General features: G+C 36.6%; 2 protein-coding genes across 6 annotated transcripts in view; one reads left to right on the forward strand and one right to left on the reverse strand.

Annotated features, from left to right (window-relative positions):
- Positions 1-12508, forward strand: part of LOC103706522 — a 32215-nt gene extending 19707 nt beyond the window's left edge. For 2 of the 5 annotated variants that reach the window (XM_026804459.2, XM_039133829.1), the window contains 3 exons: positions 1234-1420; positions 11194-11279; positions 12226-12508. In XM_026804459.2, coding sequence (XP_026660260.2) covers positions 1234-1420; positions 11194-11279; positions 12226-12280 — 328 coding nt within the window. In that variant the 3' untranslated portion in view covers positions 12281-12508. Of the gene's footprint in view, positions 1-1233; positions 1421-3119; positions 3206-11193; positions 11280-12190 lie in introns of all 5 variants that reach the window. The other 3 variants (XM_039133828.1, XM_008790653.4, XM_026804461.2) reach the window with 3 other exon arrangements.
- Positions 12509-14550: 2042 nt separating this feature from the next.
- On the reverse strand, positions 14551-26198 carry LOC103706521 (alpha-soluble NSF attachment protein-like). Its single transcript, XM_008790652.4, has 9 exons — positions 25934-26198; positions 24156-24205; positions 23994-24066; positions 21197-21276; positions 20737-20888; positions 17960-18119; positions 17831-17878; positions 16650-16730; positions 14551-14890 (listed from the first exon to the last, which is right to left on the reverse strand). Exons 1-9 carry the CDS (start codon positions 26076-26078, stop codon positions 14810-14812), a joined length of 870 nt encoding a protein of 289 aa, XP_008788874.2. The 5' UTR covers positions 26079-26198; the 3' UTR covers positions 14551-14809.
- Between the last annotated feature and the right edge of the window lie 1621 nt (positions 26199-27819).

The raw sequence follows: 27819 nt of genomic DNA on the forward strand, positions 1-27819 counted from the left end.
TTCAAAATCCTTTATATAGAATAATGTTAAATAGTATGATATAGGAAAGATCTATCATTTTGTACTTACATTTAAACAAGATGCATAACAGAAGGATAAAAGAAAGAAAAGAGAGAGCAACAAAAATGCTCAATTTGATAGGAATTTAATTTTTAGGACATATACCAAGTTGGGACTAAGATTTGGAAATGGATGTGGCTTCCTAGAAGCTTCTGGGACTAGTATCTTGTAAATTATTTATAAATAACATAAAATCCATGGGTGCTATGGTTCATTAGTTGAGCATATAGACACGACTGCTAATATTATGGGTTCCATTTGCGGGAAAATTGTATGCAACAATAAGGAGGGTATGATTTTCAATGATTTTGTGATATGCTTGGAGTTTCCCTTAATTATCAACTATTTCTTCTGTTAACTTTCAAGCAACTTACTAAGGCAGCCCTCACACATTCACAAAGATATGTTTAATGAGTAGAAGCGTGCGTTAGTAAAATAAGTTGAAAAGTTCAGTGATCAGCATATTTAGATTTTATAGTCAAAATTATATGGTGCTGCTTGTTGGCATCCTATTTCTAGAAAGTGTTGAACTGAATGCATAGTCTTAGTTGAGGTTATTAAATCAAATGTTTAATTATTTGCAGTTGTGAAGAAACTGCGGATCACCTTACTAGAACATACCACCCCATACCAGGTATATCTTACCATACAGGTAGCAAAATGATACTGGTATGAGGAGAGTACCAAGCCTTGGTACCATGAATTGACCCATACTGGCACTGTACCAACATGCTACCAGTATGAGAACCAAAACTGGTGCTGCGAACCTTGGAAGAAACTGCAACATATGTCTAAAACATTCAGCTATGAAGAGATGATAAAATTTTGATGATCGTACATGCCTAGACCGGAATCAATAAGAATTTGGACAAGAAACAATATATAGCTATTTTGTAATCTATGCAATATTATAATTTACTATTACTATCCTTACGGTAACATAGGCATGCGATAAAGGTGGATATAATGATGACTATTTTGAACTAAAGAAAGAAATGCCAGTATCTCTTGATCACATGTAACGCTGATTTAGCACACGCCGCACATTTGAAAGAAACGCTTGCTTATATAGACACCTTATGATGTTGCATCAGAATTTGTTGTTGAAATGCTATATGTGCTTAATTTTTCTTTTTCCATTGTTTGTTACAACTGACAATTTTTCTTTTGCAGACACTCCTTTGAGTACTCAGACAGAGATGAGACATTCACAGCTCATTTGGTGGGGGGAGTCGATGCTTTCATTAAGATATGTCAAGACTGGCCAATATCAAATTCTGCTTTAAAATTGCTCTCAATAAAAACTTCCAATTCTCATTCCAAAAAAAGCATTTCTCTGAGCTTGATTTGCAAGGTTAAGGTAAGTTCCATTGGTTACATATGCTTTCTTCCATGCTAACAAGATTATGCAGAACTCATTCCACAGTTTGGAATTTGAAGATGGCAATTCTTTTCTTCCTTTTAGAGGAAGTTATGACAATTGCTGTGTCTATAAGGTGGATTTAATCTGTTCTGTTGAGCCAACAAAGAGAGCCCATGCTATTTGCTTCTTGAACATCATTTTTGTATTTTAGAAAATATAACAATTGCAATATGTCCTGCTCACATCATCCAGAGTGCACTAAAATCAGTAGTTTCTTTTTTTTTTTTGCCTTGTTATGTGCCTTTAATATATAAAAAAAAACTGACTGCTTCCAGCAGCCGTTATATTTCACAGAATGCCACTGTGTGGAGATTCTATGAGCTTAGTTCGTTTTTGTTCCTTCTTTTCCCTTCATTTTTTTCCTTTGTGCCACTTGTTGCCCAAAGTGACAAGCTAAGGAGGGGGGGGGGGTGAATTGGTTTCTATAAATTTGTAGTTCCTTAATGAGATTGATAGATGATTGAATCGCTTAGTTAATACTAGTTAAGTACGTGTAGTGAAAATAGAAAGACACACAAGGCAAACACACAAGAAGTATAATGGTTCGGTGCTCTCCTAAGCACCTACGTCCACTCCCCAAGCGTCCCCTTGGGAATTCACTATAATCCTGCGGATTACAGTTGGATTGTTTTCCGAGCTCACAATCCAAAAACCTTTACACTTTGGTTTTCCGGGATCACCAAAAATCTATGTTGGTTTTGCGGGCTCACCAACAAACCTTACAAAGTAATTAAGACGAAGGAATTTGAAACTCCTAGATGAGCAAATATAACAATTTTATACTAAGAGAAGAGATGAGAAAATAGTTATTGCTTTGAGGATGCTTTTCTCTTCTTTGCTAAGGTTACTTCACTTCACAATGGGTTGGTGGAGCTGTTGAATGCACACTCAGATTGCTCAACCACCTCTTTTTTGAGACTTGAATGAAGAACCTAAATGAAGAGCACTTGGGCTTGCTTTCTCTTGAATATGCTATTAATTTTTTGCAAAAGATTCTTTCCTCTAAGTATAGTGTCTCTTTAAATACTTCTCAACTTCTATTTGTCACTCCCCATTGGTTAGATTTGAAAAACTAGCCGTTACTAGCCGTTGGAAGCTTAAAAAACACTTCTGCAGAACTAACCGTTATGCCTTTGCCCGTGCTGGGGTCGACCTAAACTTTCTTGGGGTCGACTCAACTTACTGTTCATTTGACTTGGGGTCGACTCAACCTTCTCTGGGGTCGACTCAAACTTCACTGGGGTCAACCCCTGCTACAGTGGGGTCGGCCTTCTCAGGAACCACAGAATCTTGTATTTTCGACTGTTTTCACTGGGATCAACTCAACCTTTATTGGGGTCGACCCATGCTACAGTGGGGTCGACTCAAGTTCCATTGGGATCGACCCTTTCAGGAATTCTAGAGACATGGTTTTGAACACATATCGTTGGGGTCGGCTCATGTTCAGTTAGGGTCGGCTCCATTGTGGTCGGCTCCATCTGGGGTTGGCTCAAGGAAACTTGGGGTCGGCCTTCTTAGAAAATTCCAGAGAGTTTTCTTCAGGCTTCAAGCTAGGGTCGGCTCAAGGTTCTTTGGGGTCGGCTCAAGGATACATGGGATCGGCTCCACTCACTGTTCATCTGTGCCATTTTTGCAGGGGTGTACCAGATGGTTCCAAGGTGTGCCAAGGTCGACTCCACTTCCTCTGGGGTCGACTCAATCTACACTTTCCTGCATCTTAAGGTTAGACTAATTCATATAATCAATGAAATATATTTCAAGTAATTTTGAGTGTATACCACGATAGAGCTACATACCCTTAACAATGAAAATTATTGTTTTGCCTTTAAGAGTATATTTCACTTGAAACTTTGCTGAATTAGATTTAAGAGTTCTCTATCACTTTTCTACTACAAATTTTATCTCGTTAATTATTGGAAGACGTCTTGATCTCGTTCTCTTAATATATCATGAATGTATCGAGGGTGTCGTATTCATTAGTAATGTATCACGTTAAACTGTATTATTAATTTGATATTCCCTCAATGGTTGTGTTAATCATCGAAATAACACTATCATCCTCAATCTCCTCCTTTTTGATGATTACAAAACATTGAGTATGGGCAGATTGAAGCTTGTATTAAAATTAGGAGTTTTGATTTAGAAATAGCTTGAGTTGCTGAATTTCAGCTTTTCTAAATTTGAAAGCGAAAGGTTCCCCCTTTTTCATCCAAATATTGCCAATTTAAACTTTTGATTTGGTCCCCCTTTCTCTTGTATTTTATTAAAGATGAAACTTTAAAAAATTTGAGATAAAGCAAGAGTTTCAGGTTATGTATCGAGGCATGAGGAGTATGTGCCAAATTCAGAAATTTTGATTGAAAATTCAGATTTTCTTGTTCTGAAAATTTTCATTATTACATATTGCTCCCCCTTTAGTGAATATAATCTCTTCCTATTTAATTTCCAAACTTACTTCTCCCCCTATATCGCAACTTCTTTACATTATTGCTCCCCCTTAAGTGAATATAATCTCTTCCTATTTAATTTCCAAATTTACTTCTTCCCTTATATTGCAACTTCTCTCTTTTCTTACTTCTCCCCCTTTTTGTTATCATCAAAAGAATGTATAGCAATAGATATTTAGAAGCAATAAATGATAAAATCCAAATTCCATTGATCAAAATGAAATATTGTAGTACACTGATGCCAAAAGTACAATGTTCATCAAATAAGGTGCAAAATACATCAACAAAGTAAAATGCATATGAGAACTAGATAAATCCTAGGCACTAATTGTGATGTACTCCTATAGTGCTATCATCGAGCCTAGGGGGAATCTAAAGGTTGTGATCTAGTCCTCATCCTCCTCGCATAAGTGGCGAGGGAAGATCTGGCCTGATGGGACTGTCTGTCGTGGACCTCTGGGAGCTGGGTGACTTTGTGCCGAAACCTCTGACTCAGCTGCTCGGGGCACATATGGACCATGAGCCTCTCTCTCTAATGCTGTCACCTGGTCTCTGAGGCCTGTCAGCTAAGCAGAAAATTCTCAAATCTCAGCAGTCATACTGTCCATCCTGTTCATCATGCCATTAGAGAGAGTCCTCACCTGAGCTGACAAATGCTCAGTCATCCTACTCCAAAATTCTTCTGTGCATCCCGTAGGTGTGGATGATGAAGGTCCTGCTTCTGAATGTGCTGTAGGATGATCCGCAGGTATCTCAGACTCAGGGATAGTCTCCAAGCTCTGGTGTATCAGCCTCTGGTGCATGTGCCCTTACACCTCCACGCACTCACTGACCGTCCACCTTCTCATAACCCATGCACACTAGGGACCGTGCAGTGTAGGTGTCGGTGAATAGCAAATGCTTGGATATCTCTCCCTCTACACATATGTCATGATGCCTGAATATCAAAGTGAGTACCATACCGTAGGGCAAGGAGACTCTCGATTTGCATATGGCCTCACGCATCTGCCTAATCATCATAGCTGGAAGATTCAGAGGAATACCCTGAATAACATGCTCCATAATGGCCAAGTCTCGCTCAGATATATGATCAAATCTCCCACTTTTTGAAAATAGAATCCTACCTATGAAATTATGCAATAGCCTCATCTCAGCTAACAAAGAACTAGCTATTACATTTTCTGAGTAATCATAATCATCTCTCAAAGATCAGTTGTAGAGCTCTCATCTTGTTCTCTGGTTTTTCTGGTATGGCTCCTTCGCAGGGGAGATGAAACAACTCACTTAGGCTTTCCTCTGAAACATGAACTCATACTCCTCAGACCTTGGACACAAACCCTTCCGGACCGACCTTTAGAAAGGCATAGAACTCACGAACTAAGCCCGGATAGGTCACTAAATCTAGGGAGCACAGATACTCCCATCCTTGCCTTCGGATCCAACCACCCAACCGGAACCCTTCTTGATCCAAAAATTCGGAATGGATCCTTCTTCCCGTGGTTACCGGTCTCCCCGCATATTTAGCAAGTTGAACTGAAGGGGAAGGAGGTGGAGGAGGCTCAGCACGTGTCTCACCTTGTGGAGGCACTGTAGAAAACTCTTTAGAACGCCCTTCTACAATGGTTGGCCGTGAGACTCTCCTGGATCTCTTAGCAACGGCTCGCTTGGGTCCCATTTTCACCAAATGCTTCCTTAGGTCTTGATCTAACGGCTTAGGGAAGCAATCTAACACTGTTTGGAGTTGATTGGAAGGGATTGGAGAGTGGAAAATAGGGTTTTAGGAAGGAGACAAAAGAAAAGTAAAGATCCAATTAAGCCTCTATAGAATTTCATATCTACACTTTTTCTTTTTTCATCTTTGTCTAGCTTACTAGTGGGGCTCATTGGAGTGCCTATTTCTTTGCGATTTTCATTTCCAAACTTCTTTAGTATTTCATTTGTATACTTAGTTTGATGAATGAAAATTCCTTCCTTAGTTTGCTTGATTTGTAATCCGAGAAAGAAATTTAGTTCTTCCATCATACTCATCTCAAATTTTTCTTGCATTAATTCAGCAAATTATTTACATAGATTATCATTAGTGGCACCAAATATGATGTCTACATATATTTGTACCACTAGCAGATTTTTGTCTTTTTTCTTAAGAAAGAATGTTTTGTCTACGTTTTCTCTACTAAAATCATTGTTTAACAGAAATTTGCTTAGTCGGTCATACCATGCCCTAGGTGCTTGTTTTAAACCGTATAGTGCCTTGTGTAATCTAAATACGTGATCAGAAAATTCATGACTCTCAAAACCAGGGGGCTGCTCTATAACCATTTAAGAAGACACTTTTTACATCCATTTGATACAGTTTAAAGTTCATAAAGCATGCAAATGCTAGAAGTAGTCTAATAGCCTCTAATCTAGCTACAGGAGCAAATGTTTTTCAAAATCTATCATTTCTTCTTGATTGTATCCCTTAGCTACAAGTCTAGCTTTATTTCTTGTAACTATTCCATTTTCATCTAACTTATTTCTAAAAACCCATTTTGTTCCAATTACAGAATTATGCTTTGGTCTTTTAGTTAATGTCCATACATTACTCCTTTTAAATTGATTTAATTCTTCTTGCATAGCATTAATCCAATTTATATCATGCTCAGCTTCTTCATAAGTTTTAGGTTCTATTTGTGAAACAAAAACAAGATAGTCATTCAAATTTCTAAGAGAGGATCGAGTTCTTACCCCTTGTGATGGGTCACCAATAATTAAGTCTTTGGGATGTCCATGTGCATACCTCCATTCTTTTGACAAGTCTTGAGATTGTGGTGGAGCATGATCATCTTTCTTTTCCTTTTCATCTTCCTTTTCTTGGTTTGGTATGTCATTAAGATTCATCTTTTCAAACTCAATAATTCCTGCATCATCATCAAGAATAGTTTCCTCCTAGGGGACTCACTATCAAACTCATCAAAAATAACATTTACTGATTCTTCAACTACAAGGGTTCTCTTGTTGAAGACTCTGTATGCCCTGCTAGAAGTAGAGTATCCTAAGAAGATACATTCATCTGACTTGGCATCAAATTTGCTTAGATCCTTCTTGCCATTGTTTAAGATAAAACATCGACATTCAAATGCTCTAAAATATCTAACAGTTGGTTTCTTATTCTTTCAAAGTTCATGAGGAGTTTTTTTTGTTATCGGACGTATTAAAACACGATTTAAAATATGGCAAGCAGTATTTATAGCTCAACCCAAAAGTATTTTGGAAGATTTGACTCACATAACATTGTGCGAGCCATTTTTACCAAGGTTCTATTTTTTCTTTCAACAATCCCATTTTGTTGAGGCGTTATAGGTGTTGAAAATTGATGTTAAATACCATTTTAATTACAGAATTCTTCGAAGTGTTGATTTTCAAATTCAGTTCCATGATCACTTCGAATTACAACTAAGGTAAAATTCTTTTCAGTTATAACATTTTTATAGTATTTCAAAAAGACTGAAAATGCTTCATTTTTATGTGCAAGAAACAAGACCCATGTATATCTTGAAAAGTCATCCACTATTACTAGTCCATACTTTTTTCCTCCTAGACTTGTGGTTCTAGTAGGTCCAAATAGATCAATGTGAATGAGTTCAAAAGGCCTAGTGGTTGACACTATATTCTTTAATTTGAAAGATGATCTTGTTTGCTTTCCTAATGCATATGGTCCACGGATTTTATCTTTTTCAAAAACCAGTTTTGGCACATCTCTTATCAAATCATTTTTGACTAGTTTTGAGATTAAGTCCATACTAGCATGTCCTAATCTACGATGCCATAGCCAACTTGTTTCATTTTTCTTTTCTTCATTAGAGATTAAGCATAATCCATTTTTCTTGGCTAAGTCATGAAGATCTACTATATAAATATTTCCATGCCTATGTCCCATAAGTACAATGCTATTATCTTTAGGATTTGTGATTATGTATACTGAAGCTTCAAATGAAATTTTAAGACCTTTATCACAAAATTGATTTATGCTAAGTAAGTTATGTTTGAAACCATTAACCAATAAAATATTTTCTATAAAAGTAGATGGAGTGATACGAATTTTATCCTTTCCAATGATATGTCCTTTTCCATTGTCTCTATAGGTTACCACTCCACCATCTTTAGATTCCAATGTGACAAATTGCTCTATGTCACCTGTCATGTATCTTGAACAGCCACTATCTAGATACCAACGTCTATTCTTGTCATTGGCTGTATGACACACCTGCAATCAAAATCAAGGATGTACTTTAGGTACTCAAACTATGTTGGGTCCTTTAGGGTTAGTGTTTGATGTTCCTTTTGGAACCCAAGTTTTCTTGTATTTTAGTTTGCTCTTTTCACTCAATTTGTTATAGTTGAATTTTCTAAAATTATATTCGTATGCTTTGAGTCTTACTATATTGCAGCAATGACAAGTTATATTTTTATTTTTGGCTTTCATAAATATATTCTTTAAGTATTTTTACTTTCTATTTGTTTTATATCCTAATCCTGCTTTATCATATACAACTTTTTGACTATCAAGAATCATATTAAATTTAATCGAGCTAAGTGTAAACTTGTCTACTAAGGATTTGTATTTTTCTGCATATTTTTTTAGTTTAAAATTTTCAGTAATTAGATTTTTAGTTTCATTAGTGAACTTCTTACTTAATGTTTTAAAGTCATTAGATAGTTTCAGCTTTTCTTTCATAAGAGATTGATTTTCATCTTTTAAAACTTTATTTTTATTAATTAGCTTCTTGTGCTCTTCCATAAGTTCTAAAAGTGTATCATGTAATTCTTCTACTGTAAAATCACATTCAATTTCAGAATCTACCTCATCGTCATTGGCCATGTAGCAATTTTGGGCCGTCTCTTGTTGCTCTTCCTCTTCCGAGCTTGATTCTTCACTTTCACTCCATTCAGCCATGAGAATCTTCTTTTTAAGTTTTCTAGCCATCCATTTCAATTCCGGACAATTTATCTTGAAGTGCCTGGGCTTGTTACACTCATAGAAAATTGACACTTCTTTTTCCTTTTCTTTGTCCTTTCCCTTTTCCCTGCTTGAGCTACCTTTGAGGAACCGTTTTTTTTATGGAATTTCTTCTTACCTCTTATGAATTTTCTGAATTTTCTTACGTGCATGGCCATTCTTTCTTCATCATATTCCTCCTCATCATCAGATTCCTCTGATTCAATGTCCTGTTTTGGAGTCGTGGACTTTAAGGCAATGCTTTTCTTTTTCTTGACATCTGAATTTTGCTTCATAGTCAACTCATGGGTCATGAGTGATCCTAGAAGCTCTTCCAATTGTAGTGTATTGAGATCCTTTGCTTCTTGAATTGCGGTTACCTTGGCCTCCTAAACTCTTGGTAGAGACCTAAGAATTTTTCGCATCAATTCAGAGTTAGAATATGATTTGCCTAAACTCTTTAATCAATTTATGATTTCAGTGAATCGAGTGAACATTTCAGTTATGGACTCTGTGGACTCCATTTTAAACAATTCATACCTATGTACTAACATATTTATTTTTGACTCTTTAACCTGATTAGTTCCTTCATGTGTGACTTCTAGCTTATCCCAAATTTCTTTGGCGGATGTGCATGTAGATATTCTATTGAATTCATTTACATCTAGTGAGCAGTAAAGTACATTAATTGCTTTAGTGTTTAATTGTGCTAGTCTTCTATCTCTATCATTCCAATCCATTTCAGGTTTAGGAATGATTGTGCCCTCTATACTAATTATGGGTGTGTATGGTCCTCTAGTTATGATATTTCACAAGTCATAATCTAAAGCTTGAATGAATATCCTCATCCTAGCTTTCCAATATGTGTAATTAGTGCCATTAAACAGGGGAGGTCTATTTGTGGATTGCCTCTCGCTCATAGAACATCCTACTTGGGTTGTCATGATCTTTGACTCTTGATCGTGAGATCAACAAATACTATGAGAGCACCTCGCTCTGATACCATTTGTTGCCCAAAGTGACAAGCCAAGAGGGGGGTGAATTGGTTTCTATAAATTTTTAGTTCCTTAATGAAATTGATAGATGATTGAATCGCTTAGTTAATACTAGTTAAGTGCGTGTAGTGAAAATAGAAAGACACACAAGGCAAACACACAAGAAGTATAGTGGTTCGGTGCTCTCCTAAGCACCTACGTTCACTCCCCAAGCGTCCCCTTGGGAATTCACTATAATCCCGCGGATTACAGTTGGATTGTTTTTCGGGCTCACAATCCAAAAACCTTTACACTTTGGTTTTCCGGGATCACAAAAAATCTATGTTGGTTTTGCGGGCTCACCAACAACCTACATCGTTGGTTTTACGGGCTCACCAATAAACCTTACAAAATAATTAAGACGAAGGAATTTGAAACTCCTAGATGAGCAAATATAACAATTTTACACTAAGAGAAGAGATGAGAAAATAGTTATGGCTTTGAGGATGCTCTTCTCTTCTTTGCTAAGGTTACTTCACTTCACAATGGGTTGGTGGAGCTGTTGAATGCACACTCAGATTGCTCAACCACCTCTTTTTTGAGACTTGAATGAAGAACCTAAATGAAGAGCACTTGGGCTTGCTTTCTCTTGAATATGCTATTAATTTTTTGCAAAAGATCCTTTCCTTTTATGAATAGTGTCTCTTTAAATACTTTTCAACTTCTATTTGTCACTCCCCATTGGTTAGATTTGAAAAACTAGCCATTACTAGCCGTTGGGAGCTCAAAAAGTACTTCTGCAGAATTAGCCGTTATGCTCTTGCCCGTGCTGGGGTCGACTCAACTTATTGTGCATTTGACTTGGGGTCGACTCAACCTTCTCTGGGGTCGACTCAAACTTCACTGGGGTCGGCCCCTGCTACAGTGGGGTCGGCCTTCTCAGGAACCACAGAACCTTATATTTTCGGCTGTTTTCACTGGGGTCAACTCAACCTTTCTTGGGGTCGACCCATGCTACAGTGGGGTCGACTCAAGTTCCATTGGGGTCGACCCTCTCAGGGATTCAAGAGACATGGTTTTGAACACATATCGTTGGGGTCGGCTCATGTTCAGTTAGGGTCGGCTCAAGTGTTCCTGGGGTCGGCTCCATCTGGGGTCGGCTCAAGGAAACTTGGGGTCGGCCCTCTCGGAAAATTCCAGAGAGTTGTTTTCTTCAGGCTTCAAGCTGGGGTCGGCTCAAGGTTCTTTGGGGTCGGCTCAAGGATACATGAGGTTGGCTCCACTCACTGTTCATCCGTGCCATTTTTGCAGGGGTGTGCCAGATGGTTCCAAGGTGTGCCAGGGTTGACTGCACTTCCTCTGTGGTCGACTCAATCCACACTTTCCTGCATCTTAAGGTTAGACTAATTCATATAATCAATGAAACATATTTCAAGTAATTTTGAGTGTATGCCACGATAAAGCTACATACCCTTAACAATGAAAATTACTGTTTTGCCCTTAAGAGTATATTTCACTTGAAACTTTGCTGAATTAGATTTAAGATTTCTCTATCACTTTTCTACTACAAATTTTATCTCGTTAATTATTAGAAGACGTCTTGATCTCGTTCTCTTAATATATCATGGATGTATCGAGGGTGTCGTATTCATTAGTAATGTATCACGTTAAACTGTATTATTAATTTGATATTCCCTCAATGGTTGTGTTAATCATCGAAATAACACTATTATTCTCACCACTGTATACACACACACACACACACAAAATGTCGCCTTTGTTTTAGAATTTTAACTTTTTGATACTTTAGAGTAGACATGTCTAAAAGGCTGGCATAAACCCTATCCTTCATAATCCTAACCTTTATGTTTACTATTTTGCTCTTTTGTACTCAAGGCCACAAAACCTTTCAATTGTTTTCAATATTTTCTTTTTTGTCAACCTTATGATCCTCTTTTTTCCTTTGAAAACAACCATGTTACATATTTCTGTCCTCTGTCGTTGCTCTTCATGTGATTCTCTGTCTGTATCCCATGAAGCATCTGCATCTAGTTGCATCTGATGAATTTAGCTGCGTTTCATATTAAAGTCAAGAAACTGCCAGTGTCAAACATCCTATCATTTCACTGTTATCTTCCATTTATGCCTGGAGATTCACCTTCCGACAGGAGTTGTGAGTGGGCTTGTTGAACTTGGGAGTGCTTTTTATGTTCACGTGTTTGTGTGTTTGACAGAGGCACTTCACATTGTTTTGCTTTTTGACACCTACTTTGATATAACCAGGTAACACTTAAATTTAGTGTTGCAGATGACCTAATGCCCTGTTCCGATATGTTTAATTAGGAGCTGGCGAACTCTCTGGACATGCAGACACGCCATCACCTTGTACGGTTTGTAGATGCAATTGAAGAAATACTTGTCCGAGAGATGCAAACTGAACTCCATTCAGATAATACTTCTGCCTGAATGTAGATCGAGGTTACATCCTCATGATCGCTTGCAGTAGTTCATCCATTGCTGCCAAACTATTATCTGTAAATAATAAGACATTTGGGGCCTTCTACTGTGGGAGTAAAACAAAGTTTCTGAAAAAAGAATTATGACACTTGGCTAGCTCCTTTTGACAGTGTCTCGTTGCAATTTTTCATGTTGCTGTGCGAGATGAAATGGGTGGATCGGTCAGTGGTGCTAGGTTATATATGCATTTGTTCGTTGGTCAGGCTTCCCAGTTAAGTTGGTGCTGAAGCTGGGAATCCTAAAGCACCATCAGCCTTTCAATCTATGCATCAATGTGGGTGTCAATCGGTTCAACTGATCCAGTTGCCAAAGTTGTTACCAGTAACCTAGGCTTGATTCTTGCCTATACCATCTTAAAATTTATTATCGCAAAAAATAATGTGGAGGCAAAATATCCCTCATATTCTTTTTTTTTTTGAAAAAAAAAAATCCACGCACCAACTAGCACATGGAATCTATGCGTTTTGATGAGTCTCCCTAGTTTTCTTTTGTTTTACAATGCCTTATCCAGCTACGTAATTTGTAAAATCCATTTGCGTGAACTCTGCCAGGATGTTATAATCTTGTTGGCCTGTCAGTGGCTTTGTTTCATTGCTAACAAATGTGTGCCGTCGCCATTTTGTGAGCAAATAAAATCACCCAAGGTTCAAGCTACGTGGAACTGCAATGTTTCTGCATCTGGTGCCCAAACTATGATTGCAAATGCAATAGCTTCATTTATTACGAAAAAAGTTGGCAAGGGAAACTCCAAACTAAAGAAAAATTTTAGTCAAAGTTTAAGAAAATAGATTTTTTTTTCTCATAAAATACGCACGTATAATACAGGAAATATAGTTGTGCTTGTTGCTGTTAAATGCAAAATTATGTGGGTTTGCGCTTAGCATCTAGGCATGGCAATTTTTGACCTGAACCTGCTAGCCTGCCCAATTCCATTTGAAATAAATTGATTTTGGGTATAAAAAAAAGGTTTCTTATAATTTAGTTAATGATTGCTGAGAGTCATTTGATGATAAAGTCAAGTTTGGGTTTAGTCGCAACCTTGATCATACCCCCACTTCCGGAATCTTTGGCCATATCCACTCATCAGTAGATCCCTATGAACCTCTGACCTCTGATCTGACACAGTTGATTGACCCATAACCTCTTCAAGTTGCTGCAACCTGGAGAAATTATATCCTATACCTATTGTACCAGCTCAATATGCATCGGGCCAATACATATCTGCCATGTGGACATCTTTTTTGGTCCACCACCAGCTCCTCTCCTGCTGTGAGGATGCCAAGGCTAACGATCACGTTGCCGAGATCTTTGCTGACCACTGCAACGCTTGGCCCCAAGAGGAGCGCCGCCTCCACTAATTCTCCATCACCGCCGACGACATTGTCGCCCTCAAAGACCACATCTCCGACCTCAAGAAAGCCAAAGCCGACCTCAGATCCTCCATTAAAAAGTTCAAGAAAGAGGAAGGCAGATGTCCACATGATAGAAATTGGCAGTGTACTGCTGAGTTGGTACACTGAGTGTAGCAAATAGTCTCTCATACTTTCTATCTGTAACCTTTTTTTCACCTCTTCTACCATTTGGATGAACCAAGATGAAGCTGGTGCCTTTGCAGGTGCAGCCGTCCCATAGCATCGCATTTGGGTTTTGCTCATTAAAAAAAAAAAGCTCAGATTCATTACCAAGGCATGCCTGAACATGAGCACAAGCAGAAATAAGACAGTGCTTGACATGGCTCGACGAGAGCTCAGTTTGAAGAAATTATAGAAGCCCAGCTTAAACATTGAAGCATATCTCAAGCTGAGCTAAGCTTGAGCAGCACTTTTCTAGGCTGAGCCGAGTCCAAATAGTAAATACTGAGCTCAGTTCAGCTTGTTTGCACCCATAATGGGAATACTGTAATGCTGCCACAATAACCCTGAACCTAGAGGCCTTATAAAGCCCTCAAGGTTTCGCAATCCACAACCCAGGAACACATATCCAAGTTCTGTGTAACAGAAGGACAAAAAGAGCAGACAACATAACAGCTTACATCTGAAGGTCTACGAAATTTGAAGTGAACAGAATTGAGCTCTGCTAACAAAGAAATAAATAGGCCACACATGAAATTTATGGGACATTTCCACCAGGTTGGAGAAGGAATCACAGAAAAGCAAGAAGAGACGCTGCCCATTTGTTGGCAATGCAGCCTTGGAATAAAAAATAAACACCAACTGTATATTGCAGAAATTCAGGTATTATGATGGAGGGGGGAAACAGAAACTCGATGAGTAATAGACTCATGCACGCAACTGAAAAGCATAGCAATCCTTTCCGTCATACATCCAAACTTGTCAAGTACACAAACCAACAGCCACCGTCCAATTAGTACAAATATATAAGAAAGGATAAGCAATGAGATTTATGAGCCTCAAGTCAGATCATCTTCTTCTTCTTCCTTTGCTTTCAGTGCACTCTTTGCTCTCAACAGAAGGGTGGTTTTCCAAGGATCCTACGCTCAATCAAAACAGTGTCAAACATAAATCTGAGATATATGCAATGAAGTCAGACGGTAGGCATGACCACGACATATCAATAAGAGAAAAAATATTAAACAAATAAGCTCCATGATAACATAACTGCTATATCAAATTTAAAACTGTTGCTATGATTTAACACGCTACAGATGGCATGATATGACATACACCAGCAACTTTCTAACTCTGATTAGGAAGTGCACAAAAAAAAAAAAGAAAACAAAAAGAAAACCTCTGATACGAAAGTAAATTCGGGTCATGATTGCATTTTTTGTAATAGTTATGAATAATGTCAATTTGCCACCCTTCTCTCCTCAAGTCCCCAAGCATCACCAACTTCCATCAGCTATGGCCAACATCATCAACCTAAAACAGCCCACCACCAAGCTTAGGTGCCCCACTCACTCCTCCTCCAGTCATGTCTCTCTCTATGAAAATCACTCTCAACAGATGAGTTTGACAAAGCCAATTCCGATAGATAAGCTTGTATCTCAATCAAGAATCCCATGCTGATTCTTGCATCGTATCATGTGAATATAGGAATACTAGGTTATCTAACCAAGTATATAGGTGAGAGCAAATAAAAATCTGCAGCAAGTTTTTCAACTCGTGTACAGGAAAAAAGAGCTATTTCCACATACCTACACAAGTCTCTAAATTAAGTAACATACAGTCATACACTTTTAACTGCTAGCTGATCGCTTATGAAAGACAAACAAAATTGATAAGTTGTATATACTTCTTGAGTCCACTGGTACTGTGAGTGTTAACACTCGACCATGACACTAGTGATTTATAGAGTTATTTGACCTGCAGGTGCATGTCACTGTATATCAATAGACTTCCATTTGTTAGCAAAAGGCTTCTCATATTCATTATCTAGAGTTTGAAACCCTTTGACATATTTGTTTTTTGATAAAATTGTTGAGCATTATAATGGTGCCCCAGCCCAAACAGTGACAGTACAAGTATAACCCCCTCTTGCCTTCACCTGTACAAGAGTGAAATGCTCAAAAGGTACTATCAGTATGCAGTATTAGTATTGGATAGTTTTGTCTTCATCGGCGTTAATTTACTTGCTTGTGAAGCTCGGTTTCTTATCATACAAGAAGGATAATGCTATAGTTTTCATCATGGTCTCCAATCTTTTGCTCTTGAGATCCCAAGATCTTCACTAGGACTGAACAGATAGCAGCTAACTAGGAATGACTTTAGCGAATCTTGGTTCAAAACTCATGCAAGGATATGCTCCAGCGTATCTTGGGTAGACTGCAATGGTAATCCTAAAAATTTGTGAACTAAATCAAGTTATTGTCTTTACATGAATTCCTTTGAATCCATCTTATCAATATTCCTTCACATCTGATCACCTATATGTATCCCATTTCTGATTGAAAGAATGTCAAGTAGGTGGCGGTATAGTTTGATGGTGCATGTATTTAGGTCTATCTGGCCCTCCAAATAGCTAAGAAAACTGGAACATCTTCAACAACTATTGGATTTCGAGCCATTAGATTGATTATGATCTGCAAATTAGATATAGCTCTTGTATAGTTTATTTCAGTTACCCTGGCGCTTCTCCTGATCTCAAATGGGATAGTTTGTCACTAACTTTTCCTAAAATCCCAATCAAGGAAAATGACATAAAACTCGAAATTAGACTACGCATTAGACCAATATAAGATTAGAGAAAAAGAAATTTCAGGACATGGAATTGACATCAAGAAACTATACCAGTCGGGTCATGCTATCATATTCCTTGATGACATCAGTAAACTTCCCGACATCTTCCTCATCCATTGAAGCTGATAAATCCTGCAATATAAAACATGATTGCTAATTAATCCAGGATCTGTAATCATGATAATCTACTGATTGCAATGCCACATCCTAAGACATCATATTATCCATGCAAGCCAGCTCATCGGTGAGTTGCCGTAAATAAAGTACGGATAAAAAATGTTAGCAGATGAATTCGAAATGTATAATGTTTAGGGTATATTTGGCATCAGATTGCTTAAAGAGAAGTCCTCTCTGAAGCAATCAGTTAAAAGCACTATAAAGAAAGGGCTTACTCAAAATTATAGCTTTTGATAATTTCAAGTTACAATGACAGCAAACTTATCTCAGCCAAATGTAACCATAAAAAGATGGCAAAGTGTTGTTCGCATGTAGCAATAGCGTGATCAAGAGAAAAGGAATATATAAAAATCCAGGCTTGTTGCTGAGAATATTGTTTGGAATATCCTTGAAGCACGAAAAAATATGATAAAAGACCAAAGGAAACAATATATTATTATTATTGCTATAAAGCAGAAGGCATGTATCTTGATCAAAATGCTATGACATAATGAAAAATTTGCCACCTTCCATGTCCCTAACAGATAACTAGGCAAGAGGAGTTAAGGTTGAGGGAGGCAGATAGGTCTTTGTGTGGGAAATGTTTGATAACGTCTCCTCCAACATCACTTGAGAGGCCTAAACCAATTGAGAGGAGAACATGAGAGAGAGCCACACATGCATCGGGCCAGGGTGGGGATGGGGAGCACGGGGGAAGAGAGGCATGGGGTACAGAGACAAGGCTTTGGATAAGAATGAAGGTGTCAAAAGTTGTGGCAGAGGCAAGTAATCCATTATAATCTAAAAGCAAGAAATCCCAGCTTGTCTAAGCAGCTGCTTAATAACTTCTACTTTTTAAACGAGTACTTTGTGGAACAAATTATCAGCCACTGTTTTTTTCACAAAAGGACTTGTTTTTATTTGAAAAGCTGTACAAGTACTCTTAAGAAATGCCAAACATGCCCTTGATGAATTTTGCCATGCGATTTCTACAGTCAAAACCTCAAGTAGTCTAAAATGCCGTTAGCACAACAGAGGAATCATACAACCAACATGCAGGTTCCGTCATAACTTACAGCCAAAAGCTTGTATTCACGCGTGCCCGAAAAAGTTGGGTCAAGTTCCTGTACAATCACAAGCAAGTTCAGAATGTTCGAAGAGTCCCAAAAAATGAATTTGATCATTGAATGAAGCAACAGTTAGACCTGATATCGCTCTAATGAGTTGGTGATGGCAACAACATCACCTCGACAGAGCTGGCAAATGCCAGCATTAAGGAGAATACCCTTAACACTATACTTAAGAAGATTGTTGTTCATTGAATGTCGTGCTATTGCTTCAAATATTTCAATTGCCTTAGGATATCTGAAAAAAATCCAATATGTGTTAATATTCTTCATGCAAGTATCAATATGTATAGTTTCAAATGAGAAGGATAATGAAATTCTGAGCAGTATACAAACTAATTATTGGATATTGTTGTTCCCAGACCTCAAAAAAAAAAACAACCAGATACAGCCATCAAAAGCAAATATTTATATATGTTTCCTTGTAGAGGACCTAAAAAGTAAAATATTCTCTCTTACAAAATAAGACCGAGCATGCAGAGTCCAGCAAATTTTCTATATAGAGCAGTACAAATGAAGTGAGACAAGCCTGCATAACTTAGATACAAAAAAATAAAAAAATTGAGAAAACAAAGATAAAAGGATGTGAGTAAAATCAACATTTGGAACCCATTCACCTAGAAAAACTCATTTGGTTGCCGGTCAGTGGTTCAACTGCAGGTCAACCTAATAACCCATGACATCATAAATAAAATAAATAAATAGATAGATAACAAAAGTACTAAACTAAATGTCTATGTCCGTACAACAAATTCTGGTAATAAAACACACCATGAAAGGAGATGGGTTATTGTTTAAAGTGGTGAGTTCGACTTCGGGCTTTCGCAACTCACATTTCTTTCCTAGTTTTGATACCCACCCGGATGGATTAAAAAGAGTTGACCTGATCCAATTCAACCGCTTGACTCGGCAGGTCAGATGATTCTTGCAAAATCTGACCAACATAGTCCCTCCAGTTGACTCGGCCTGGACACAAAACACTAAGTAAAATGCATAACTAGATAGTTCAAGGTTTGAAGTTTTGGCTGCAACAGATCCATTTTGGCCAAAATGGATCAGCATATGTATGCCGAAACTGCGTTTTGGGTCAATTTCAGCCGAAACCAACTGAAACTATTATCTTTTACTTTTTTGTTTAGCAAGTTAATATGGTTAATGTTTCCTAAAATTTATGAATATTATTGAATTATTAAATTTGTTTCATTCTTGTTTAAGCCATGTTATTCCGATGAGTAAGCTGCATCTTGAAATAATGAAATAAAATGTCTTCTTATTTATATTATTATTTTTTCATTTAGATGGAATATAATGAAACATACTAAGATGTTTGTCTTTCCTTAGATGAATCATTAAAATGAAATAGAATGACATAAGTATAGGGAATAGTTTAGTAGAGTACAAGAACAAGAATCAATAAGGAGAATTTACCAAAAAAATAGAGAAACATGTTGGTAACCTACAAATTTAGGGGGAAATGTAGGGAAACTTCTCTAGGGAAAGTGTAGTGCAGCACATCAAGCTTCAAAACAGTTTACTTTCAGTGGGAAACTGTCTAAACCACACAAACTATGATCCTAAATAACTGCAAATACAATAAAATGATATGAAATAACTTATCCCCATTTTATTTTTATTTTTATCTTTTTTGGGGACTTTTTCAAACTTTTTGTTGACCGAAACTCCAAACTTGGAGTGAAACTGCTGAAATGACCGAAATTTTACTTAACGGACTGAAACCAACCAAAACCGAGCTTTAAAACCTTTTGATAGATGCAATATTGCTATATGGAAATGTAAATCCGAAAAAAATTGAATTATATACAGCTATTTCTAGAGAAAACATCTACAACCAAAGTATAAGTTCCCTTTAACAAGAATTATAGACCACTAGAGCACAAAAAAGGTCCAGCAAACTGCAGCACATCATTGACATGAAATAACAAAAAGAAAGAAAGAAAAGTGAAAAAAGACAAGAGTAAAATGTACAAATAAATACATGCATGTTGTTGTGGAGATGTATAATTGGGTTAAGAACAAAGGGCACATGAAGTGATCCAAAAAATTATGCCATGTTGGATTTTGCCATAGTCATGTCAAAATGAAATGCATAACCAAGAACATCTAGGATTAAGTAAACAGTTGTACAATAAAAATTGTTATGTTAACAAGATAAGGAAGAGCTATCCATATTATACAAAGACAAAATTAAATTGATGGTAAACACAACAATTAATTAATAAAAAGCAAAACAAAATGACAAATACAAAAATAAAATATTCTACACAAAGTCACAAACCTTCATTTTTATCCACCTTGCTCTAAAAGAAAACAAAGAGCCTAGTATTATCATGTAGTTTTTTCTAAAAAGGTAATAAGTTCAGCAAGAATAAAATCCTATTATTCTGACAAGATTGTGAAAGCTCTTATAGGGAATCACAAGTTTCACAAAACCTTGTTGTCTTTATGTTTTACTCCTAACATATACTGCTTCATCTAAACAAAATGCAACTAAAGTATGATCCTTTATTGACTTCAACTTAGTTGACTCAAGATTTTGTCTCTTCACTCCCGTGAGATTCAAAACAGTTCAGCAAAAGCCTCGAATAAACCAATGGAATTCTCTATGAAAGAGAAACAAAATAAAACTGGGCTTATTTGATTTTGTTGGATAATATAATTCATTATTCATATTCTATAGCAGGGTTTAGCACCAGAAAGTAAAAATAAAAATAAAAATTGACCCTTTCAATCTTATTTATCGGTCAGTGTACAAGGGAACATTACAAAAGAAAAAAGTGGATTCATCATTGAATCCTAATATTTAAAATTTAGGTTGCAAAACATGTGAATCTTACTGTTCCAGCTGAGCAGCAAATTGTGCAACTTTTTGCTTGCACTGGTTGGCAGAAGTTGTCACTTCTTCACTTTGAAAAAGATCAGCAGCCCGCTCAAAGTAATCAATGGCCTTCTCGAGATCCTGTTCTTGTTCATATAACTCACCAAGTTCCTGTAATATAAAATGAAAACATGATACCCTTGGTCACAAATACTATCTCTTTACATCTTGTGGAGAAGGGATATACAAACTAAATCACCCAACAAGTAAATTACACATCATAAGGTGAGAAATAACACCAGTACAGTTCACCAAATGGAAACAAATGCAAGTGTTAAGCAACCGCGGACTATTATACATTATTTATACTACGACTTGGTCCGAACAAAGAATGGCTAAAGCAAGCATAAAAGGATTTCTACATTTCAGTCTGATTTAAACATGTAACTATATTACAAATACTAGAGAAAATTTACTACCTTGCAGTATCTTGCTGCCATGTTCAATCTGCCTATCTCCAAGAAAAGATTCACAGCCTGGTTTAAGGACTGTGCAGCATCTGCAGAAAATTAACAATTAACAATAAGGTATCACAACTTGGTTTTAAAATGCCACCTAATAACCTCAATGAAAATGGAAATGAATTAATCGAAAATTCAATAGATGCTGGATATGAAGATGAAAAGTTCCACGAACTTGTGATAATTGAAAAGGTGGACACTCTAAGACAAAACTCACCCTCCTACCAACCTGCCCACACCAATATGCTTAAATAGCATAACCAACAAGGCTCGTCCAATCTAGTTAATGTCTAGGATACAATCCTCCACCATTATCACCTATTAATTTTTATACCGTTTGTCAATACAAGACACTTGTATGCAACAACTAGAACTGTCCCTCTAAATGTACTCACATCGTCTTCTTTAATTCTTGGTAGTATCAGAAATACCCTCCAAATTCTAAACTCTATTATTGCCCGTCTTGATGGGTTTCCATACCTTTTGCAGCCTAACAATCCTAAACAGTTGTTGCTAACATACTGTTGTAATTAAAATATATATATTAGATTTTAAAGGCAAAGCAATAATTACAGCTTTCCTAAATTACAGATCTGCTACATCCAGCCACGCTCTAACTGCATAAAATTATATTCATCTATCTAACCTTTTTTATAATGAATTATGGCAATGAATATGATTACTGTATGGTATTGCTCTCAAAATAAGTTAACCATACAAAGTTCATTACCCCAGAACAGCCAGCCATAAGTCCCTTCAATTGTATAGAACCAGCCAGCTTTCCTACTTCCAATAAGATAAATAAATGAGGAAATAAATTTAGACATAATTGCTGACTATACTCTTCAACAACAGAAATTAGTTTGAGACTCTTTTGACTTGAATAAACACTTCCAATTTCCTAACATTGAAAGACTATCCATCCATCTAACAAAAGCTCCAATGTTCCTTTTTCCAAGACAAATTTGAGTTCACTTAGGACTCACTAAAACAGAAAATAACCAGCTGAATAAAATCTGAAGTAGGATTGGCTGTGCAGCAATAAAAATCTCCAAGATTTGATTCCAATAAACCAATTAGGATTTTCTTCTTTTGCCATCACTATTAGAACTTTAAACAATTAATAAAATAACACCTGTTGGGCATCTAATACAAGAGTACTTGAGCAATTAACACATCTCAAAAAGGAGCTTGCCAGCATTGATTAGTGGGCCCACACTTGGGTGCATCATAGTTGCCCTAACTACAAATTGAAATAGCTGGGCGAAAAATGACTACAATAAGCTAAATTAAGTCCTTTGAGGAGGCCAGACAAAACTACTTTAGGCTAGCTTATGTTTGAGCAGCGAGGGTCAACCAAAGAAATATTGTGGCTGGCCTTCTGTTCTTTGTAGACCTTTAGCTGCAGCATATTAAAAGCTTTATCCTGTGATACAATTGATAGTATTAACATCCTTGCTTAAATATATCTTATAAGATCATAAAATACCACAAGATTGCACAATCATTAAGAATCTTCATAAGTGTTGATATCTAGGAACTTAATAATGTTTTAAGTACTCTTAATATGATTTAAATAATGTGGCATATGCTGCAACCTACACCGAATAAAGAACAAAATAGATCTAGGAACTTCTAAAACCTTCCATGTTGATATCTTCTTGATAGCACTCCAACTTCTATCAACCAAAAGATTATCTTCATAAGTGTAAGAGGGGAGTAAAGGAAACCTTCACCAAACCATAAATTACCTTTTCAATCACTAAAATGACATAAATAAGTTCCAAAAGTCCTTAAGCACTTTCAGTTATTACACTAGCATAGCCAAAAAAAGAGAACATAAATCACTAGTCCTGTAAATCCATTTCAGATAAAGTAACCAAAGATTATCAAAAAATGACTGCAACATGCAGTCAAAGTACTCGTCTATAATATCACAGGAATGTCAGACTGCATAAATCCACAAACCCTCTACAAGCTTCATGGTGAAGATTTCCAATCTATGTGCCAAAGACTTTTTCTAAATAGAAACAAACTGGTTGCATAAAGTAGTTGAAATAATTTGTTTATTATTCAGAAAAGCCAATTAAACCCTCAACAACTACAAAATTCGTAAGTCAAGAACCTTATTGTTTTTAAACAATTAAATTAGTCCAAAAAGAGTGCACAGGCCACAAATCCCAAAAGGAATTTTTTGTTGTCAACAATGCAAAACCCTCAAAGTTCAAAGTTAGTCTTTTAACTAAAACAGTGAACATGGTTTTTGCTCGTACCATTATTTTGATAAGAATGGCCACATCTGATGTGATTGAAGAGTTAAGACGATGGGCTAAGATTTTTTTTTACACAAAAAAAGGGACTGAAGGTCATGATCAAGCAATGAAGCACTCATACTAGTTCTTGTGGTATGATATAGACAGGCATGATATAGTACTGTGCTGAAACGTGGTATGCCTCTTGGTGCTAGCATAACAAAAATGAGGTGAAGCACCATGTTTCACTATGCATCGGTACCAAGAGGCATACCATTACTGGTAGTTACCAGTACCATTTGGTGCAACCTATACATCAGTACCAAATCCTAGATCATGATAGCTCCAGTGGAACCAAATCATGACACTAGAAATCACTTTTTTAATTGATGCATATACCTCCTGTACACATGTTAGTCTTTTGCATAATTCTCTTTTTTACTTTTTTTAGGAGGTGAACTAAAGAATTTATCAAGTAAAAACTTCTCTGATGCAGACAATACCTTGAATTGAGATTTTTTTGTGACAGTTTGCTGCATCGACATAAGCTGAAGCAGCTTCATGCTTGCTTTCCAACTGTACTTTAGAAATTAACATGAACAAAATTACAGTGATGCAGACAGTGCTTCCATGTAGTATCTAAACAGAAAAGTTAAGAAGTGGACCTTTAAATGACAGCTAGCAAGTTTGATGTATACTGCTCCAGCTCTATCCCCTGCAATACCAATAAAGAAGTTAAAAAAGCATACATCTTAACTCATGCTGAAGATAGTTCCTCAGTTAACATGATGCATTTGCTTGAATAACAGATTGACCAGAAGAATATATTAAGAGCAATTAAAGTGATCAGATACATCAACTCCCGCAGACAACGACACGATGTTTGATATTATTTTCTGACAAAAGGAGAAGATTGAGGTCCATAATCCTGCTGTATAATATACATAAAGGAACATGTTCAGAGACATTAGTTTATGTGGCAGACATACCATTAGTACAACTTAAAAATTTTGGCCCAAAAAGGATATTGATGCCTTCAACTAAAAATTTCTTACGTTGGGAATGTTTTTTATTAGACTTTCGATTTTGTTAAGAATTTGATTGGACTGAAAAGTCATACAACTCAATACCCACTAATATATGTCAGCAATCCACTGCTAAATCAGTGGATGGTTGTCAATAACATAAATCTATTTGAAGACTGAAAAATTCGACACGTCTATTCATGTGTCTAAGATAAATTAGTATTTTCCTAGAAATCATATAAGTATAATCAGATATACTACATACATGTATGTATGTGTATGTGTGTAAATCTATGCTAAGATTTTACATCTTCAAGCCCAAATACCATGATGTGATGCCTAAAATGATCACATTACGAAATATTATGAATATCGTTTGTGACAGAAAATCTATCGAGATATTGAAAGATGGAAGAAAAGAAAACTTCATAAACCCCTATTTCCCGAACCAAGCTAGCCTGCCTCTTTCCTCTTAGGTAGCCCCCAAAACAAGCATCCTCCTTCATCAAATGCAAACCCTGCAGCTCCATCTCTACTTGGCCATACATGTGCCCTGTTTTTGATTGGCTACTCATCTCCTCAACCAAGTAGCCTACATGCCATGTCACACACACCTAAGGTTGTATCCAAAAAGCCAGCAAGCAACTTCTCAAAGATCTAGTCACACGGTCAAACACATGGCTTCAAAAACTTCAATATTTTTATGTAAAAGTGGACAAAACATTCAAATGGGTTCCACTAGTAAAGATTCAGGGTCACTAGCACCATCCATTGGCTTTGGAATGCAGTGAAAGTAATGGCCGATCATCATCATCTGATCGATGTTAATTTCATCTCAGTGGTTTAAGGCTACATGGATGGTCCAATTTTGATGTTACCTCATCATCTGGCTCCAGCGTTTGCTTCATGAAGCCCATCTTGTTTTAAATTAAGTCACCAACTACAGCCCAAACAATACCAAGACAATCTATACCAAGTTTCTGTCGATGTTTCTTTTTCTTTTTCCTAGAAGTTGCTAGCCAGTTGTTTCATCTGTTGGTTCACTACCCATCATCAAATATAGCCAAATTGGTTACAACTAGTTAACTAGTATGATCAACTGCAGAGGATCAGAAAAATTATATTTCTATCAATCTATTATACTATTCCATCATCCATCTATCTATTCCAACATATATTAGATAAATTACAAGTTATCAATTCAATTCCCGATGCATCCTAATCCAGATTAATTCACATTAAGATAACGTTTCCTCTAAATCTTAGAAGAAAAAAAGGGGGAAAATGGGAATAAGGGCCGATCAAAGAGATCAAACAGAAAAAAGATAACATATTGTCACCGAACCTCAAAGATCATAAAATAGAATACCGATCGGAATCAAGAACCGATCAAGAGGAACGAAGAAAAGGATGCTTACAGTTCTTGGCGAGCTTGAAGCAATTCGCCGCCTTTTCGTACAAATCGGCGGCGTCCTCGTACTTGGAACCGAAGAGACCCCATCCGCTGAGCTTCTTCTCCGCCTTCTTCTCGAATTCCTCCGCCCTCGCCGACTGATCCGCCATCGCCCCCAATCTCTTCTTCTCCTTTCCTTCCTCTTCTTCTCGGTAGTTCGGGAGAAAAGGTGGGAGGCACAAAGGCGAGAGGTATGGAGAGGGCAAAATGGGCTCCGGGCTGCAACTCGAGTATCCCAAATGGCCGAACCGGGCCGGAAACGAGCCGAAAACTTTTTTCAAATAGCAGAGCTAGATCTACAGCGGTCAAAGGGTTCTTCACTTAAATCAACAGTAAGAACTAAGAACTAGGTTAGATAATCAGGGCTCATGTTAATAATCTAATCCATAATTTACTATTTTTAAACTACTTGTATATTAAAAATTATATAATTTGAAAATTCTTAATCTATACATCAAATCATGGAGAAAAAAATATGCACCATTTGGTGTTATTTAACTATTGACATAGGATGGAGGGCACTATATTACATAGTTTTTGCCGTACGCAGTTTAAAAATAGTATATCATATTTAACAGTTCAAATTATCGATGTGAGATCTCTATTATTTCATGTAGATTTGATCGCATCTAAGTAAAGATCAACTGAACAAGATCATAGTCTACCCTATTATTCTATGTAGACTTGATTGTATCTGAGTGAAGATCAGCTGAACCTGATCCTAGTCTACTTATGTGTATATATACACACATATAAGCAAAATATCCTTGCAATGTGGGAAAATAAGAAATAAAAATTTCAAAGAATGGTAATATTAATTACCATATTATGCAATTAATTATATTAAGGCTCACATGCCATTACTCTAGGATGCTTTCTAATGCATAATTACATTCTCTGATTCGCTCAGCAAGGTCTTCCACTTCTCCACATGTCCATCAAATGGGATGGACTCTCATAAGAAATTTTATGTGACAAATAGGGACAAATATTACATTTATAGGGATAAAGTGTTAAAGTCCTAATCATGAACTTTATCTATTTATCTAAGGTTATCTCTATTTCTTACTGGATATTACCTTTATCTCTTACCAAATATTATCTTTATCTCTCATCAAACTCTATGAGATTAATTATTGAAATTATACAACTTAGGCCCCGTTTGCCATTGCTATAGGTAGTAAGACTTTTGTCTGTAGGGCTTTGAGTAGTAGAGCTTTTACTAGTAAAGTTTTGAATAAAAAAAATATTGTTTCTATTTACACCTCATCCCAACTTAGATGGTGTCCGTGAGCAAGTGTCATGTGTACAAGGTTAAAGGATCGGAATATATGGACGTCGCATGATCTTGCTACACCTAATAGGATTCGGCCTTGACAATTTGATCATGACAATTGTAAGAAAGTAGGACGAAGGAATAGGATGGCCATGATTTGTGCAGGTGTAGGTTGAAGGATGTTAATTTTATCTTGAAATGGGATTTAGCTTGCAGTTATACCGTACATAAGGTATGTGAAATCATGGGCGAACTCTCGTCTAAAAAATAGCTTTCCATCATATCTCAAGTAGGACTTTTGCCATAAGCTTTAAATTAGAGCTTTCTCCTAGTAGATCTTTTTCAATTTTTGAAGAAACTAAAAAATTTGTTTCCAAATTTTTACCAAATACCTCAAAAATTATCCAAACGAGCTTTTAGCCCTTTCAGAAATATTTTTTGTCCCTTAGAAAAGCAATGATAAATGAGACCTAACTACTCCAAACCTAGTTAAGAAGTAGAGTGTCAAAACCTAACTAGGACCTGCCAATTTACACGAGCCCAACCAAAATAAATTAGTTCATGTTGGCCATTTT

Source organism: Phoenix dactylifera, chromosome 14 (genome assembly GCF_009389715.1).
Source record: "Phoenix dactylifera cultivar Barhee BC4 chromosome 14, palm_55x_up_171113_PBpolish2nd_filt_p, whole genome shotgun sequence".
Taxonomy (NCBI): Eukaryota; Viridiplantae; Streptophyta; class Magnoliopsida; order Arecales; family Arecaceae; genus Phoenix; species Phoenix dactylifera.

What these genes read in the sequence shown, in the direction of transcription:
- LOC103706521 (XM_008790652.4), bottom strand. Translation starts at nt 26,078, where the DNA reads ATGGCGGATCAGTCGGCGAGGGCGGAGGAATTCGAGAAGAAGGCGGAG. An exon ending in TTGCTAGCTGTCATTTAAAG is followed by an intron (nt 24,067 to 24,155) that starts GTCCACTTCTTA and finishes TCTAAAGTACAG; the next exon opens with TTGGAAAGCAAGCATGAAGC. An exon ending in ACTCATTAGAGCGATATCAG is followed by an intron (nt 17,879 to 17,959) that starts GTCTAACTGTTG and finishes GTGATTGTACAG; the next exon opens with GAACTTGACCCAACTTTTTC.